The 19,036-nt window shown below is 40.6% G+C and overlaps 1 protein-coding gene across 1 annotated transcript in view; it reads left to right on the top strand.

Moving 5' to 3' along the window:
- The window catches only part of iars1 (isoleucyl-tRNA synthetase 1), a 44,511-nt gene extending 27,670 nt beyond the window's left edge, over positions 1-16,841 (top strand). The window contains exons 24-34 of the mRNA XM_084039311.1: positions 2,084-2,186; positions 2,524-2,607; positions 5,396-5,570; positions 7,995-8,107; positions 9,439-9,534; positions 11,959-12,135; positions 12,370-12,490; positions 12,638-12,763; positions 13,628-13,774; positions 14,343-14,495; positions 15,154-16,841. Coding sequence (XP_083895437.1) covers positions 2,084-2,186; positions 2,524-2,607; positions 5,396-5,570; positions 7,995-8,107; positions 9,439-9,534; positions 11,959-12,135; positions 12,370-12,490; positions 12,638-12,763; positions 13,628-13,774; positions 14,343-14,495; positions 15,154-15,236 — 1,378 coding nt within the window. The 3' untranslated portion in view covers positions 15,237-16,841. The remainder of the gene's footprint in view (positions 1-2,083; positions 2,187-2,523; positions 2,608-5,395; positions 5,571-7,994; positions 8,108-9,438; positions 9,535-11,958; positions 12,136-12,369; positions 12,491-12,637; positions 12,764-13,627; positions 13,775-14,342; positions 14,496-15,153) is intronic.
- The last annotated feature ends 2,195 nt before the right edge of the window (positions 16,842-19,036 follow it).

Raw genomic sequence — 19,036 nt, 5'->3', positions numbered from 1 at the left:
TGACTTGTCGCTGTCTGTATTAGCTAAAAGTGGGTTTTGCGAAATTGAGGATGTATGTACTTCTTTAAACGGTTTCCTCCAGCGTATCAGAGTTAAGGCATGTTGCCCCACCTGAAAAACAGATACAATAAACCATACCATATTACACTATTATGAATTATATGAAGCTTTATGGAAATTGTATTTATTCTAGAACTAAATTGATGGAATGCAATGCATCAGCTCACAAGGTGACATTGCATATTGTGTATAATCATATATTTATCTAGCAATAATGATTTAGAGCAGCATGTGATAGTAACTTCATATAGCACTTTCCATACACACAATGCAGCTGAAGTGTCAAGCTCAACAGAGAACCGTCCGGGGTTCATCTGTGTAAAATAGACAGATGAACCCGCGTCAGCCCCTTTTCTCAAGGGCTAGACGTTGCTGATGCAGAGCCTAATCGGTTTCATCCAGGATGCGTCGTCTTACTTTACCTCAATGGTATCACAGTCAGAGTAGAAGCTCTTGAAGCTTGAGAGTCCACAGTAGCTTCTAGATAAATCCTCAGGCTTCATAGCAGCTGCTCTCTTTGTGTTCTTAACCATTTCTTCTCTCCTCCTTGTTGCAAGTTGCTACACCAACACTGTGGTCAAATTTCGTTTTTTAATATTTATTTTAACATGATATTTTACGGAATGTATTGGTTCCATAGATTTTTTTTTTTTTTGAGGTGATCAAAATTCATCACAGATTAACCATTTTTAACAGTGACACAAAGTTAGTTCCAAGTAACAACCTGGTCATCTGATATGCAGAAAGCCATTGAAATCCTCAGCCTCTCTCCAGTTCCCTGCTATCTTCTCTAAAAAGCAGCCTCATCGGGTTTAAATGTTTAGATATAAACTGTTGATTTTAGAGAGCGATAAGAGATAAAGAGAAGCGTTTAAGAGATGCACTAGCAGAGAAATACCTAGACAGAACTGCACAAGGCCTGTGTCTGATTGTCAGCCTTGCACATGAATGTTGCTCACTAAATATGATCATTTAATTCTCACTTCATTTTCTTCTGTGAAAAGTGTGCCTTGGTGGTTGTTCAGTCTTGTGAAGCCTGGGAGGAACTTCTAATTGCCCAAATGTAATTGCATCATCTTTAACGACACAAAAGTTCTGACGTGATTAAATCTCCATTTGATTTAGTGTAAGAAAAATAGTTTGTGTAATGGTTCATATAATCTCCCTTGTCACTTTGGTAGCACTCAGTGCTGCAGTTTTATTAGCCGCTTGTCCTTCCTGCCGTCGTATGGGAGCACTTCACCCCCCTCCCGAAGGTCAGCCACCAATCAGGCGGTGGGAAGAGCTGCTCCTCAATCAGCTCATTAAATGATTGGCTGTCCCTGGAGTCCGCTCCTGCCTCATTCTATTCCACTGTTGTGTGCACACATGCAGAAGCAGACTGTTGGAGTAAATGAACAGGCATTGTGCACACACACACACACACACACACACACACACACACACACACACACACACAGACACACAGTTAGGGGCTAATATCACTATTATGCATGATTATCAGTGGCTGTGTGGCTGTAATTTAGACCCAGCAGTGGAAGTCACCTTATTAGTGGGTGTTTCTGAGTTAAACTCTGACATTGGTTGTTCTGAATTCTGTCTTTATTTAGATGCGTGGTCATTACCTTATCACGCTCTATTCATCATTTTCCTCAACAGAATAGACATTTATATTTTCAAAACCACTGATTAACCAGAATACGCCGACCGCTGCCTGTGAGTTATGGCACAAATGCACCTACGTCCCCTAACTGTGCCCTGAAATTACAGAATTTCACAGAAGTCAGAGTGTTTCTCCTAAGAGGTGGGGTTGTTTTTGATGTTCCTCTCATCCCCGTACATCCACTTATTATAAGTAGACTGCTCGGTCCCTTTGCAATTGCAAAAGTCTCGCCAGGTTCAGCGTTGCAGATAAAAACGTTCTCTTCTGTATGTCCCAAACTGCAGAATAACATACATACCATGGCATTGTAACGCTACATATGATGTGCTGATACTTATAGTTCCTTAATTCATGTTTCAGGGAGAGTGTGATTGACAAGCGCATCGAGAGCGCCGTCTGTCAGATGCAGTCGGTGATTGAGCTGGGTCGAGTGATCCGAGACAGGAAGACTCTGCCTGTTAAGGTGACTCAGTGATTTTACTCAATCTGTTCATACATTCCAGTGTAAAAGCGAGGAAACATGGGATATATTGTCTGATGTTGTGTTCTAAAGATGTAGCCACGTTGGCCAATTAAGTAACAAGACACCGCAGCACAGACAGCCAAAGACACGTTTGTGTTTTTGGTCAGTAGACCATTTATTTAATCAGAACATATCCAAGAGATTATTATTCACAGTTATTTAAAGGATCCCTATCAAATATGTTTGTTTGTTAGATTTTATAGTCCATATTTATTGATCTAATGCACCAGGTTATGTTGCAGCTATTAACCCGCTCTAATGTTGGCATGGATTTCAGTACCCATTGAAGGAGGTGGTCGTTATTCACCAGGACCCAGAGGCCCTGAAAGACATCCAGTCCCTGCAGAAATACATCCTGGAAGTAAGTAAAACAAGCACATCCTGGCTTCATATCATGTGATCATTTGTTCTCCCTTAAAGTGGACAGTTTACCAGTTCTCTGCTTCAGGGCGAGAGGTGCATCTTCTTCTCACCTCCCGAAAAGTGTTTTTTATTTGTCGTTAAAAACGCGTTAACGCTCTAAAGCCAGTGTGTGAACTTGATTGAGGGGATGCGGGGAGAGAGGAAGCACATCTTCACACGCCGTTTGTATCTTAATCTGTGATTAAAGTGTCTGTGCTTGGTTCATCAAAAAACGGGGAGGAGCAGATGCCTCGGAAAATGACTTTGCATTTGATCTTCTCCAGTTGCATACATGCCCATAATCAATGATAGAATGCAGACACAAGCAGCATGTTTTTTTTCTTTCTTCAGCGCAAAGAAACCTTATATTACTATGAATGTGTCTCAGTAATAGCATCTTTACATTTCAGGCAGCTTTTCTAGCTCTCTTTTCACACGTAGAGCCTGCAACAGCTGGCCTTGTCGGTTAAACTTCCTGGGTAATGTGCTTTTTAATTTGCCGTTAAGACATCCTGTGTGTTTCACTATATAAAAACTAAATCATGTAGTCGAGGATTCGATGTGTCCGATGTTAAGTGTTATGTTTTTAACATTTAAAGAACATCATGAGTGTCTGGTTATGCACCGGAAAATCTAAAATGAATCACAAAAGTGTGTCTGTTCCAGGTGTTCTGAAAACAGACTGAAAACATTCAAGCTTCTCAGACAGCAGACAGGCTAATTACCACGGCCTTTTAGTGCAGGAAGACATTAAACTGACATTATCCTTTTTGTCTTTGGGTTTGATTTTCCAACAACACATCTAAAGAAGTCATTTCTATTACACAGCTGACTCAGATAACCCCACTAATCTCTTAAGTAAGAATGATTCAACCTTTCTGATGTTTTACCTGGACACGTTGCAGCTTTTGTTCCCACCGTAGCCACGTGGCGTCTTATAGCTCCTGAGAAATGACTTGTGTATCTTGGATGGAAAATTGATTGTAGCTCTTGTTTCCATATATTGCTGACCAGGCAATTGAGAGAACATATAGAGATTAAGGATTACGTGGGGGAAAGGGCTTTTGGTTCGACCTTCCGTTGGATCCTGCGAGCTTAATCTTAGTTTGTGCCGCTCTGTTTTCTCTCACTCCGTTTCGTTTCTGGTGAGGAAAACATTTAACCTTGCCGACTTCTGGCTTCCCTCCAGTAAACACGTTTTATTTGATCAGAATTGAGAGTACTTTAAGATTCTGCAGCTCGGGGATGAATCTTCAAAGTCAGTTGTGATTGATGTCGTTGAGCGGAGGATTTCAAAGTGGAGTAGATTTAGTCTGGATTCACCTTTTCACTGTTGCTTTTACTGAGATTCCCTTATTATTATATAAACATAACTATTTAACTGGTCATTCTCTGCAATTCATTAAGATTTGTTTTATCACACCTTAAATGTGGCGCAATTGGTTGTCGTCGACTGCCTCACTGGTTGCTTTCATGACTGACTCTGTGTGAATTACAGTTTTGATTGTCCCTTTTTCTTCACACGTCTGGAGCAATTACAGTTTTAAATCGACTCCTACGGGATGTAACAAAGCGTTTAGCTGAACTCGATACCCCTGACAATTGCCTTTTCTGATGTATAGAGTAGCAGAATCTGTTGGCATTTATACAAGCAATTGCATTTTTCATGGGTTTAACGACTTTAGTGGCAGGTGCAGAAGTTTTTAACAATAAACAAACCCTTTGCTGAGCTCAAGAAGAGTTGAAGTATCCGATGACTTGCTGTTTAGATTTGACAGCAGCACCAACATCACACACAAACAAAGCCATCTATGCCCCTCCAGATAAAATAGGTTGTTTTGGGACAATTTTTCATTGATTCAATTCCTTTTTTTCGCAAACCAGCTGCTATTTTCAACCCCACGCCGCCCTTAGGTTTATTACTCAGCCCACCACAGCAGCTTATCCGTGCTCTCTGTCGGCAAGTCAGATATGCTAAAACTCAGTCTCACTTTTCAGTGTGATTGACTGAAAGAAGCTGTGCACGGCAGCCCAGGGTGGGTGTCAGAGTGGCTAAACTTAGTATCTATTGCTTCACCAGATATGACCGTATCACAGATTTCTATCTCCATTTAGATTGAAGAATGAAACGTACTGTAGTGAAAGGCAGAGGTATTGACTGAATAGGAGGAATGGCTAAGTGACTTACCGGTTGATTTCATGGCTGATTTACTCTGTAAGTGAATGACTAAAGTAATCCATTATCTGTTTGCTCTTTTCAGTCCATCCCCGGGGTATTGAAAGCTTAACAGTCTATCTATAGTTTTCTTTTAAATGATTTTGTTTTAACTTCACTTTTAATGTGCATTTGCAGTTCATTAAATGAAAAGAGTGTTATTGTAACTCGTCCAGTCTTACATCTGGTTGGGGTGGACATATTTTGGGTGTGTGATGAGTTGGATGAGCGTTTTTAAGGTTAAACTGAACAGATGCACTCGGTTCACTTAACATTCACGCTGTTTGCCAGAGGGCTTTGTCCATTTTCTTAAGCAAATAGTTTTGGCATTTTATGGTTTAACAATGTAATGAAAACACAAGTTGTTATGTTAGATTAGCAGTGCTCATTACATTTTGGTTTGAATTAATTTACATTTTTGTATTAATTTCAATGTTTTAATCAACAGTAATATGAATTATATATGCAAACTACAAGGTGATTTTTTACCTTTTTCTAAGACGAAGGTTGTGTCTTTTTTTTCATCCACCAGGAGCTAAATGTGCGAGAGCTAACGCTGTCAACAGACAAGGACAAGTACGGCATCCGTCTGAGAGCAGAGCCAGACCACATGGTGCTGGGCAAGAGACTAAAGGGAGCCTTCAAAGCTATCACTGCTTCTATCAAGGAGCTCACCAGCGAACAGCTAGAGGCCTTCCAGAAGACAGGTAATGCTGTGTGTGGCCGTCTGGTTGTGTATGCAAAAAGGCACAACGTCTGTGAATCTATAACTTAAAGGTGCAATCTGTAAAGCCGCACGCTCCAAAGACATATCCTCCGAATCCAAATGTACCGTCATCAGTTGGGGGGAAAATAGCCGACTATCAAATAACAGCAGAGTCGGTCATATCAACGCTGCTAACTGATCTTCACATTTGGCGTGAAGTTACGCCATCTGTATGTTTGTGCTTGGACTGTGCGGTCCGTGTACGCTTTGATAGTTTGTTTATTGAATTACATCCAAAGTGTCAGAAACAATAAAACGATCCACATCTACATATTATCCTCCCCGTGGCCAAGGGACCATGTACGTGTGTTCTCCATACAAGTGGCCAGCATGCTAAACTTAATCAGCAGTCAATGATTTTGTTTATCAATTTGTTTATGCTTATGCATATTCTGATGAAATCTTATGCATTTCAGCAAAAACTCAACTATGAATCCTTGCAATGAAGTTGAGCGCAGACAGATGGCCAGTTTATCCTCAGAATGCAAACCCTAACCCTGAAACCATAATCGGAGCTCGAGTACGGATCAAAGCGGTGCAAGGTATCTTGTCTCTCCAATTATAGAGAGACGAGGAGAGCCCCCAGAATCTCTGGGGAAGGAAGCAGTGGAGGTCAGCTGGGCTGTGGGAACTTAACATTTCCAATCAATTGGACGTTTGAAGTGTAGCCGATTGGAAGGAAAGAAGGAGGATGAGCGATGGAAGGAAAGGGATAGATGTGGTTGAGGATGGTGGAAAAATGATGGAGAGAGGAAATACGGATGGATGTCATGTTTCACTGACTTGTGATCACAGGCGTGATGTCATGTTTGAGCGAACAAAAGCTGCTTTGAATGTGCTAAACTGTCTGATTAGTCACGTGTCCGTTTAAAGGAATAGTTTAACACAGTATTGTACGTTCTACAGCTAGCTGGCAGTTTGATTGAAATAAGGGGAAAAGCCTGGCTCTGTCCCAGGGTAACAAAATCAGAAAGGATCGAGGAAAGTTGTGGAAGGTGTCTCTGAAATAATCTATACGTGGAAAAGCTAAGAGCTCGCACTTCAAAGTCCACTTTTTTACCCCTAGAGCAATTTCTAGCTGAGAGTCCATGACCGGGAACACCTTTTTCGACTAGAAGGATGGCGGTTTCCTCGAAACCGATTTGCGAGTTCATGGCCATTGGTTGCATTGCTCGTTATTCTTTACCTGCACCATTTCATGCAGTCATTTTGATGATGCGGAAGAAAAGAGGTCAAGGACGAAGGTGGAAAGGAGCAGAGAAGCAGGGGGAGGTGACACAGGAAATCAAAGCATGGAAATCTTGGATGAGAGGGAGACGGAGTGACTGTTTCACCCAGCCTCTGGGTGTGGAGAAGTGGAGAGGAGAACCCTGTCACGGTTTTTAGTCAGAACACAGGCGGGGGTAATTGCTGCCGCTGGCAAAATGGAGATATAAACCTGACTAGAATGGTTTCGCTCTATTGTTTAAAAAGCTCTGATCTCGTGTGGATGTGGCCAGGAAGACTGCAATGTAAGGAATCTGAAAATGCGAGTGAATACTGGTCCAGACCCCAGCTAATTCAAAACAAAGCCCTGGCCTGCATGCAAGTTAAAAAGAGCACTAAGAGTAATTCAAACCATGTCTAGAATCCTTCTCAAGAGACCAACGCAAAAATAAAGATGCATTTCACATTGCCAACTGGCAATTTATTCAAATTTAATTAAGAGTAAAGTGCGGCACCAAATTGTTTATCATGACATTTGCATAAAAGTATGTGGTCAGCATTGAGTTAATCATAATAGAGATTATTATCAACGCATGCTCTAAAATGATCCATTTCTGTAATTAGAACTGCTGTTTTTTTAGATTTTCACAAGAAAGCGTCAGAAAATGTCTAATTTAATTCTAATCTTATCATTTAGTTGAATTAAGTAGTGATATTGGTGTCAAAAATGTTACCCCTTCCAAATAGTTGAAAACAGTTACTTTATTATGCCAGCCGACATCCAGCTGACTTTGTGCCAGAACATTGTTCATGCTCGTCTCTGTAGGCTCTACCACATCATTTTACCCTACATGATTGTTGCCGAGAATATCCCAACCCAAGAGGAAAATCTTAATATTTGTGGTAGCAAACTGTTTTAATGAGAGTGTATTAAGTATGGTTTGACTCATTTTGCCGTGCCTCCTGGTGAGTTTTGTGTGGGCTGTGTAATTTACGGTCGTTCGGATATGTGGTCTGGTGATGCTGAGACGCAGCAGGGTTCCATGGTGTTGAATTCTGCACAATCAGCACACGAGCACAATTCTAACGCTGCTCTATGAATTTATGGAGGCCGTTGTGTGCTGCCGAGTGTTTTCATATTGTTGTGGTTCATTCGAAGGCTCCATCAATGTGGACGGCCATGAGCTTTGTGAGGAGGACCTGAGGCTCATGTACACCTTTGACCAGAGCTCTGGCTCAGCAGCACAGTACGAAGCACACTCTGATGCACAGGTATGTCCGACATTTAAACCCAATCATATCTGCATTACATACATGTTGCATGCAAATAGACCACCTTAGATATTTAAAGGAATAAAGTGTGTAGTCCAGGCTCCTCCTGACAGGACTGCCTTCAGGCAGAATAATATGAAAAATATGATTTCATTCAAATCAGTGGATCTAATGTAAACTGTACAAAGGTTTATAAAAAAATGTATAGTAGTACAGTTTCTGAGAAACAGGGAAACTGCTCACCTGGTCCTCTCCCAGTGAGAACACCTATCAACCAGCAGCAGCAGCAGCACTTAAAAATAATCAGCAGTTATTTAACTCAAGTTAATTAACAAAAACGTTATATCCTGTTTGAATAATCCGTGCATGAGGGTAGTAACTCTCAGCAAGAAAGAGAATAATTGATAAATGTGAGGCTGTTCTCTTAACCTGATACCAGCCACGTCCTTTTATTCTCAATGAATATATGTGAATAAATCTAAATAATCTTTCTTGACCTTGCTGGACCCATGATTATTAATCGTATCTCTCCTTACTATTATGTTATTATTGTATAGGTTGACTTAAAAACCCAAAGAACATAAATACATCTCCGCTGCTGCTCCTGCACCGAGCTGACATATACTGTAAAAGCATTTTTTGTCTTTAGTGTGAGTGTAATGTATGAAATCATTTCACGCCTAAGTGGAAACCGGCATGTATGCGTTTCCCTCCGGCCCTCTCTAATCAGTGCTCCTCCAACCGTATACACACCACACGGCTGCACCTTAATACCAGTTTACTGAGCTGGCTTTTTAATTCTCTCTGTTTCTCCGGCTCGCACCGACTCTCCACCTCCCAGCTGTCTCTCTCTCTCTTTTTCTGTAATATTCATATTTCTGTTTGCTTTTGTGGACTTTTCCCCGTCACGCTGTCATCTCTTTCTCTTCTTGTTGTCACGATAACGTGTTCGGCGCTGGCAGCAGCTAAGCCTTACACAACATGATGACACTACAATTTTTTCATTATTGCTGTGTGGTTGGCTGGTTGCTGTTCTTTGTTTTTTTATTATTATTTTGCATATTAAACGTTTCAACAACAGTGGGAGGTAGATTTATTTCATAAAGGTTCCCCCCTGCCTCTTCAACTGAATAGTTTGTTTTTGTTGTTACAGTAACAGCATTTTAATTAAATTCAATTTGGTGGTTTGCCTCCTCTTGAATGTGAGACATTAGTCTTTTTATTATTTCACGATGGCTAGTGATTACTCATCAGAAATCCATACATTTGGTATTTAAACATGCTATATAAAGGATAACATATATAATCTAAACTCTCCTATTGTCCTTCAGGTCCTGGTGCTCCTGGATGTCAGCCCGGACCAGTCCATGGTGGACGAAGGCGTTGCCCGAGAGGTCATCAACCGCATTCAGAAACTACGCAAGAAGGTGGGACAATTATTTCAGGAGCACTAGCTGTGGATACTAGAGTGACACATAGCACGCTACTAGTGAATGTTACAATCCAGTGTCTAATGAATAGAATATGGCTTATTAGAAACTGTTTGCCAACACATGTAATCAGGGACTGATGCCAGGGTGAGCAATGTTGCCCGGTGATGTATGACGGGTACGCAGGGGGAATGAATCGCTGGGACTTCTGTGAGGTATTTTAAAGAATGATGACCTGCACTTTTTTCCTTGGGGAAAGGAAATGCCTGATTTATATACTCATACCTGGCCAATATGTTATTACAGCAGCCAGTCAATCAAAACAGTAGATGTACAGTGAATTTTTATATATATCACTAGATATATAGCCGTAGAATACACAATATAAATAATATATTAGAATATCCGACAAATAAACCAGACTACAACTACAGTTTAAAATAGGATAACATTCAATACAATATACAGTAATGTGCATGAAATTTAGGCATTGTGGTAATCAAGAAAATTATGTGCAAATTCGCCATGTGCAGGTTAAAAAAAAACTATACAGCTAAGACTTACTGTTTCAAGAGATTTCCCTTGTTTATGCATCGGTTGTTTTCAGTGATCTTAAGCATCTTAATCCGACCACATCCTTACCACGCACCCTTTCCTCCTCATATAGTTTGATCAGGATGGTAGAGTTAGAAGAAGAACTTGGTTTACAGCTCCTCAAATGTGAGACGTCCATCTGGGAACTATTATATATGCATTAGAAAAATGTGAAATGTGATGAGAAAAAGAGGAATAGATCAATAATTAAATGTGTACCAAGTTGAAAATGAAATAAAATGAGCTAGTGAAAGATATATATAGAAGATAGAAGTTTTTCTTTAATTCAACTTATAATGTAAAAGATGTTACTTTTCACACTCCATTTTAAATATTATGTGATTCATTGAAATGATCAGTTCTATCTTTAAATTGTCTGATTGACTAAAATGTTTTGGTTTTGGGGTCCATATTGGACCATTGGTCTTGCATTCGAATAATCAAAAAGAAGTTACGTGCTATGATATTTCCAAACTCCAATGTAGTACAATAATAAAAAGCTGCTTTATTATTTTTGTTACATTCCCCTCCCTTTGATCACCCCCTGCTCCCCCCTTCCTCTTTATGTCCAATGCTTATTTTGTCAGGGCAGTTTTGAAATCTTTCCACTGCAGCGTCACAGTTAGAAGTTTCTCCATCATAAGGCAGGCTTAATGGAAGCTTAATTACAGTCTGGCCCCTTTCAGATTCTAATGTTGGAGCTTTGAAGTGGTCTGGGGAGTAAAGACGGATTAGCCAACAGCCCCTTGTTTTCACAAGCAACAAACAGTTTTTTCCGTACCCCTATAGCGGTGGTGTGCACTGGCTCCCGGCCAGGCTAAATTCCTCCAGTTATTTCAAACTGAGATCTGTTTGGAATTTTCCACCCTGGGGATGGGGAATTAATTTTTTAACAATTCTTTGACATGTTTGGTTGTAGTTTTTTTGGGGTGTGCATGTGTGTCTTTAACGGTGTTTGTGTGTTAGCATATGCAGGGTGGCAAATTAGATGTCGGCGTTTCCTTTTTGTCCCTGGACTAGACCGGAGATCACTGTAGCTCTCTGTGACGTGACACACAGACACTCACACACTGTATTAGTCCCTTCAGGGTAGGGTCAGTACCTTGACTTGGCAGGAAAAGCCTATAAACCTTCCTCTATTGATTGACTGCTCCTCTGTATCTAGCTTACATTATTCCCCTGCCCTTGAGCCACATACTGCAATTGGTGTGTGTGTGTGTGTGTGTGTGTGTGTGTGTGTGTGTGTGTGCGTGTGCGTGTGTGTGTGTGTGTGTGTGTGTGCACGGCTGCACACTGCAGATTAGGATGAGATCAATGTGTTTGAATGTGTCAAGGTTAGAGGAAGCTGTCAGTACACATTGCCAAAATAGACGCGCTTTCATCCAATAAAAATCTTCCCTCGCTCCCTCCTGCCATTATTTGTTCCTACGCTGTCTGTCTTTTTTTAATCCCCACCCTCCTGTTTTTGTCACCCTTCCATTGTGTTCCTCCCATCCCCCATTACTTACGTCTTCCAGGTAATTGTTCCTTGCAGATTTCATGTTCTTATAGGAAAGTAGAAAGCCTTGAAGATAATTACTTGTAATGTGTTGTGTCCTTGGGTTTTATCAGGAAGCAGGTTTTTCTATTATTGTGTATCATTGTTTGAAAAGCTTTTCAAGCAGTGCTTTTAGCATATTTATTCACTTATGGTTCCTGGTGTCTCGTAGCTATTTTGATAGTCGTACATCTTTTATCTTTAGTAAGACAAACATCCTCACTAAGTATCTGAAAAATGTTGTGGTGTGTATTTGTTTGCATATTAAAAAACCACTACCTGTCTCCCAGGGTCATTTGGTGCCATCAGACGAGATAACCGTGTACTACCGCTGCCAGCCAGAGGGGCAGTACTTGGGCTCTGTGATCCAGGCTCACACCGACTTCATCTTGGCCACCACCAAGGCTCCACTGTTGCCCTTCCCCGTCCCCAAGACTGGCAGCGTCATCATCGAGGAAAAGACTCAGGTATGAAAGCACACTTGCAGGATTAGTGTTCGTAATGTCCGTTTAAAAAGCAGCTCCATGTGTACCACAGCCTTTTGACTGTTATGAAATATGTTGGACTGTCCTAAGTATCACATTAGCACTAGTGTGAGTGATATTTTGGTGTGAGTCCCAAAATGATCTTTAAATAATGAAAATGTTCCTCTTAGTGATTCCCATAGTAAAAACGTGTGATCTTTTTCCCCTTGAATGCAGCTGAAGGGTTCAGACTTGGAGTTAACCATAGTAAAGGGATCTTCAGCCACACGGACTCCTCTAAATGGACCAGCTTGCACCTACGTGAACGTCAGGGTGAAGGTCAACAACAAAGAACAAGGTAGAACATTTCAGGGAAAATTGAACATCTGCTTTGAGATAATAGGTTATGTACCGCACCATTTAGTTTTCTTGTTTTACCTGTTATTGGCTCTGTGAGCACTGTTGAGCTACCTTAGTAATCCTGTCTGGCTGGTCTCTTGTTCAGATGGGGTGGTGCTGTTGGAAAACCCCAAAGGGGATAACCGGCTAGACTTGGACAAGCTGAAGAGAGTGTGCAGCAGCATCTTTGGAGCCAATAACACCCAGCTCAGGTTCTTCAACGGCGCGACTGGTGAGAACTCTGTGAACTGGTTGAAACATCTGCCGTCTCTTATTACTCAAGTTGCTGTGGGTCATTCTACAGACACCTTCTTGCTATAACCTCATGTAAAGCTGAAGGTATTTGACATTTCCATTTTTTAATCATTGTAGTTATCCATGGAATAAAAATATAACAGAATATGTAGAATAAATAATACTGCAAATAAATAGTAAAATAATGTTAAAATGAGGCAAAGCTTTAGAATTATCCTTACATTTTAAATAAATATCAAAATAATCAATGAAAACATCATATTTCTATAGTATTTCCTATAACTATGGCCCCACTCCATATTTAGAATTGTTCTAATGCCTATATATATATTCAGCACTGATTGCTCCAGGGTTCGTGTATATCTGGAATACTGGAAGCTAGCTTAACTGAAAACACTGCTCGCTAAACACACTGAGCACCTGCCTTTGTAGTTAATCGCCCGGATACTGTTCTGCATACTGAAATAGAAGCATTCTGTTAACTCTGGTCACAGCAGGTACAGCGTTGTAGCCTACAGGCTGATCAAAGTTACCTATCTGATGCCACTTTGTTGTGTTTAGTTTGTGTGGCATTATGAGAAGCAAAATGCATCCGTGGTTGTTCATAATAACTTGCGTAAATGGTTGGTGTAGATACGTATGTATTTAAAATTGATAGGACACCTACACATATTTTTTTTTTTTGAGTTTTCTACAGCTGCCGTCGCTGCTGTATTTAACATTCAGACCATTAAAATATCAGCACACTATGTAAAGATATGCGTTAATAGGCCGTTATGTCTCCCTCTCACACTTGTACGCCATCATTGTTTAAAAGTGTGTATTTGTGTGTTCATTACAGAGCTGACCAACAAAACGGACCTTCTGGCTTTGAGCGGTAAAACTTTGTCAGTAACGTCAGGCTCTTCCTCGCCTGGCCCCGCCCCCACCGCTGACGCCCTCCTGTGTCCTTACGTGAACCTGCTGCTCTGCGACGCACAACCAGCTGGTGAGAGGTTCACCTACACCGACCCTACACACAGCCATGCACAACTTTACTAGAACCAAATGCCCTGGAGAGACCCAAACCACCAATGAATCCTGATGATCCGTTTTGTCTGGGTTTCAGTCTTCATACTTCTACTGCTGAACCAACCAGCTTCCAGCTGATGCTTCATATTAACCGTACAGACAAGAAAGCAAATGTGTTCCTCCCAAACTATTCCTGTCAATCTATTCATTTTAACGACTGCTGGGTGCTTTAATAATGGATCATATGTTATTGGTTCATAATGTTGTGTGTATAAAATCAGGATCTTTACAGTAATTACAACTACCCTTTATCCTTTGAGACATTCCCACTCAAACCCTTTCACCTCGGCCCTATGACCCTTCATCTATCAGTTGATCAGCCTGGCTCTCTCTTGGCCTCTTTCTATTCCTCCTCTCTGTCTTTTCCCTTTTCCCATGGCTTAGGCTCGTTACCTTTCCATGACTTCAAGCCAGTCATTTCTTGATTTGTAAAGGAAGGAGAGTCTGTGGGGTTCACTTCTCTTCAATGCTTTTATCTCCTCCAGAGTGCCAGACAGGGGAGGTGGCCACCCTCCTGCTGGTGAACCCGGTAGGCCAGAATGGGCTCGACTACTCAGGCCTGCTCTCTGAGGCCGGCAAGGTTTTCGGCCTCCGCAGCAGACGGGTTAAACTCTACCTGGACCAGGACTTCAGCCAGGGTAAGATGAAAAAAAATGGTGGATAACGCATTGACTTAAGAATCCACATAGAACACTTTTAAACTGATTTAAGGCCAATGCTTCTGGGCGAATGTACAGCAAGGGGAACATCTGATTGATAGTTCTTACCTTCATCATCTAACATGTCACTGATAAGAAAAGTAGTTTCCAGAATGGATTTATGTTTTAATCCCCGAACAAGAGAAAAATGTCTGCAAATGTCAGGTGGCATATGATATGAGTAAATTATTTTTGTTAAGATCAGCTGAAGCAAATAAAGCCAGGAGCGGTGAAGTTTGTAAGGTTTTCAGCTGATAAAAACAAAAAAATTAATATTTACTTCACAAATTGGTGCCTACATGCAAAGCATGCAAGTAACTTTTTTTGCGTAGGCTAGGCTACATTTAAAATGAACAACAAGAGTGAAAACAAAAGTGAAATGCTGTAAATCACAGGTCATGGAGTAAGTAGTTATGATAAAGTGGCACAATTTGAATGCAATAAAGTTCTGCATTATGGATGAAAACTGTACAGCACATTCCTTAATGACCTTCCAAAGTTGTCCTCTTTTTTCTTTAAATCATAATTTTAGTGAATTTTAATTTTAATAAACATAAACTAACATGCTTTGTAACTGTTTAATGTCTGTGTTTTTCAGAGCTGCCAGCTGATTCATCAGTCAAATCTCTAGACACCAAAACTCTGTTTGTGAGAGTTCTTCCAACAACTGCCGAAGCATAAATCCAGAGAAGCCATCTTTAGGAACATTCAGATGCCTCACAGCTTCCCTGAATGAACCTTTTTTTTACTAGTAAAATCCCAGCGATAACCCCTTTGGTGCACAGTGCATTTGTCATCGGTTTAGATGCTTTTTTTTTGGGGGGGGGGGGGGGGATCCTGATGCAAAGCAGGCTTGTTTGTCAATTTCACAACTGTTAATCCATTAAGTTTCCATCTCCCATCACTTGAAATAACTTAAGGTGAATTCAGGCAGGAAATGAGCGTGCTGAAAGAGGTCTTGACATTTTGATGTTTTAAGGCAATCATCGTATTTCGGCAAGATTTACTGAACTGTCGATATTTCTTTCTCTCCTTCCGTCTTTAATTTGTGGCCAATTACAAGTGACAGTTTCCTGAGAAAGAACAGTGTGTTGCCCGGCCGTATTTATTCTGGATAGAGAAGAAACATGTTCATCATTTCTGTACTAGAAAGTATTCACTTAAAGAAAAGAAAGATTGTTCATACATGAAAGCTGAAAACCCGGCATCAAACCACCCAGATAGAAATGCCAAAGGTTTGTTTCCCTTAGCCTTTTTTTCAATCATGTTTCAGCTTCTCTTCCTGGAAATTAAGATTCCAGGAAACTGTCTAACCTACCTAGCTGTCAATATTAACAATGGCTGTTTTTGTCTTTATTATGCTAATGGTGAGAATTATGCAAGCTACTTCTCTTGAAGGCACATTTGAGGTGAGCTCAGTCCAGAGTAATTATCGCTGAGGCTCACAAACGGGGAACCAATTTGGCCTATTGTGGTTACACACAATTTTGAATTTAACGGATAAACCTTCTCTTCATTGCATTGGAAATCCTTTGACAATTGTAAAGGCATTTTAAAGGTGAAATGGATTTTCGGGCTGCTGTACCTTAAGGACAAAAGGGTTCTATAATAAAAAAAAGAGCAACGGTGTACTATTTAAGTGAACAAATCTGGAATAAATCAAAGGTGACTATGAATCAACATGTTTTTCTCCTTTCTGCTCACTCGAGCCTCTGTATGACAAGAAGTCTGTGACTTACTGAGCTGCAGATATGGGAAAATGTTTGTCTTTCTTTGGTTTTCTTTAACTGCAAGGTTAGGGAACAAACACAACAAAGGGGATTTAAATGACTTCAGCAACAATGAATGAATCGAAAGGAATAGTTTGACAATTTGGGAAGTACGATTTTTCTCTTTCTTGCTGAGAGTTAGATGAGAAGATCAATACCTCGCTCACGTCTATCCATTCATCAGAATGCTGGAGCAACAGCGGGTTAGCTTAGCATGAAGACCAGAGAAATGGCTAGCCTGGCTCTGTACAAAGGTAATACAGTCTGCAGAGAGGTATTGATCTTCTCCGTGAACTCTCAGCTAGAAAATGAATAGGGGTGTTTTTTCAAAATTGCTTTAAGAAAACGTGTGCAGCACAGCAGAGTGACATCCTATTTTTTTTCTTGGTAAAATAATTCAACCTTGCTTTGTCAAAATGAAAATTTAGAATGCAAGCTACTGTGAGAAGATGAACTGTTTTACTGTTCAAAAGGATGCGCTGTTTCTAGCTTTTTTTGATTAAATCTGCCTCAACAACGCTGTCGTGTTAATCCATCTCTGTCGTGACTTGACAAGAACCCAATGTGTGTTGTAAGGATGCCTCATTGATTAATTCTACCAGGCAGACTGAACGAGGGATTCAATGGAGATCTGGTGTAAACATATCAGCAAAACCTTTGGCTGGAGACAACAATGTACAGAGGTATGGTAGTTGCTTAAAAAGGACGGTTAATAATGTAACTGGACTCCACGTTGTCATGAATATTACATTGATCTTTGCTAACGTGGCCGACCTTGAGGTTTGTTGAGGATTAAACATAGTGTTGGGCTGACGTGGCTTTCCAGGGGATGGTTATAGGGTGCTGATGTCCACAGGCATGGTGTTAATCTGTGTTTGTGAAACCAGGTTCCCACTGGTCTGCAGCCAATAATGTGTGTGCATGTGTGAGAATTGCTTGTTGGCAGTTCAGATAACTCTCAATCGGGGGCGCTGCTGCAGAACCTCTTTTCTTCTTGCATCTTTGCATCACCCTACTACAACGTTACAGCCAATTTGCATTCAAATTAAACACATAAATATAATATTAATTGTATACTACATTCATAATGTGTATACACATTTGCTCACTGCAGGCTGCAGCACCATTAGCACCAGCACGGTATATTAATCTCAGTTCAAACACAATTAAATACATCAGATAGTACCAGCTCATGTATTTCTATTGTATCAGTGCATTCACAGTGATAAAGTAGAAAGTAGAAAATCATATTAAAATGATATATTTCCATAATGCAATGATTTTCAGCATTTCCCACAATTACCTTATACATCAAGAGATATTAAGGGAATAGCTACTGTAAATGGGATGGCAATGTAACTACACACATTTTAATCTCATCTCCTCATACTGCCCAGTCCTGCTGTTGCTTGAAGCTCCAGCATTTGGGGAATCTGGGTGGATATGCTTTGCCCACGTACAGTATTTTAATTGGAAACATGGAGTAAATGAAGAAAGTCTCTCCGCCACTTAAAAATTTGAGTAGGTAAGTAGTACTTTAATTTCCACCTGTGATTTTCAGCATCTCTATAATCGGTGTCACTTCAGAGTGATGATTGTATCCCCCCACCCCCCCCCTGGGCGGAGCAGTATGCTGCTTCACTGGTTAAATATTAAGCACACAGCTCTCGTCTCATCGTCCTCTCATCCGTCTTGCTCCCATCTGCTCCATTTCTGCCTCTGCACACCCCGGCCCGGGTAAGAGAGCAGGTCAGCGACCCATGGTAGAAATACAGTATGCAGCGTGGATGAAGTGAGCGTGACCCCCCTGTCATCTCACTCTAATAATGGACAACAAAACTCATTACGGTTCGCTGCAGTGACAGGCAGCAAAGAAGGAAAGTTTGGCCTTTGGTGCAGGACAAAGACAGGTGTGCTTTCAAGGAATACGTCGTCAATAAGGGCTGTTTCTGACCAACCCACCCTGGCAACACGTGTGCTGCGTAATGGAAAAATCTAAATCTCTGCCAGTAAATCAATTTTCTGCGCCCTGCATGTTGCCCACTGCAGTATGACAGGGGCAAACACAACCTCAAACAAGCAGGCACACTAGTTGAGAGAAAGAAGAGAATAGGTGTATTTGCTATTTTGTCTGCAGAAGATCTGTGATCTGACAGGAATCAACATCTTAAATTTACAAAACATTTCCATTTACCAAACAGGAAGGATGTAGTAGTAGAAAGCTCAGTTTACCAGTTGACCAGCTTCTAAAAGGCTAGCTGTCTCTAAAACCTTCATCATGTTAGGAGGATGTACATCAACACGTGTCCTCAAATATTTGGATTCTCCATAATATATTTGTTTCAGTTAAGAATTTTTTCATGTTCTGTAAACGCTGCTTCATAGCCCACTCCACACTGCAGGAATGCAAAGCTTTTTATTTTATGTTTTTGTTGGCTTTCAAGTTGACAAAATTAAATGTATTGAGAGGGAAAATACTGAAAACAGCCTTTTAATTATACCTTGTTTTTGGTAAAGTGTATTTTCTGAAACTAGTTCACTTATACCTCCCGAATTCCTGTCAAATATACCACGTGACCTCATTGGCTTAGGGCCTGAATAGGTTTATTAGATTTATTTTTTTATTCTTGTCAGTATCAACCTCAACAATTATTTGGGTCTTCTTATCGGGTTAATTTATCTTCAACAGAACCAGCAATATGTGTTTTCTTC

The sequence above is a fragment of the Eutrigla gurnardus genome, assembly GCF_963514095.1.
Source record: "Eutrigla gurnardus genome assembly, chromosome: 2".
NCBI classification, from domain to species: domain Eukaryota; kingdom Metazoa; phylum Chordata; class Actinopteri; order Perciformes; family Triglidae; genus Eutrigla; species Eutrigla gurnardus.
Note: the sequence above shows the minus strand (reverse complement) of the source record. Positions and strands in the feature narration are given on the sequence as shown.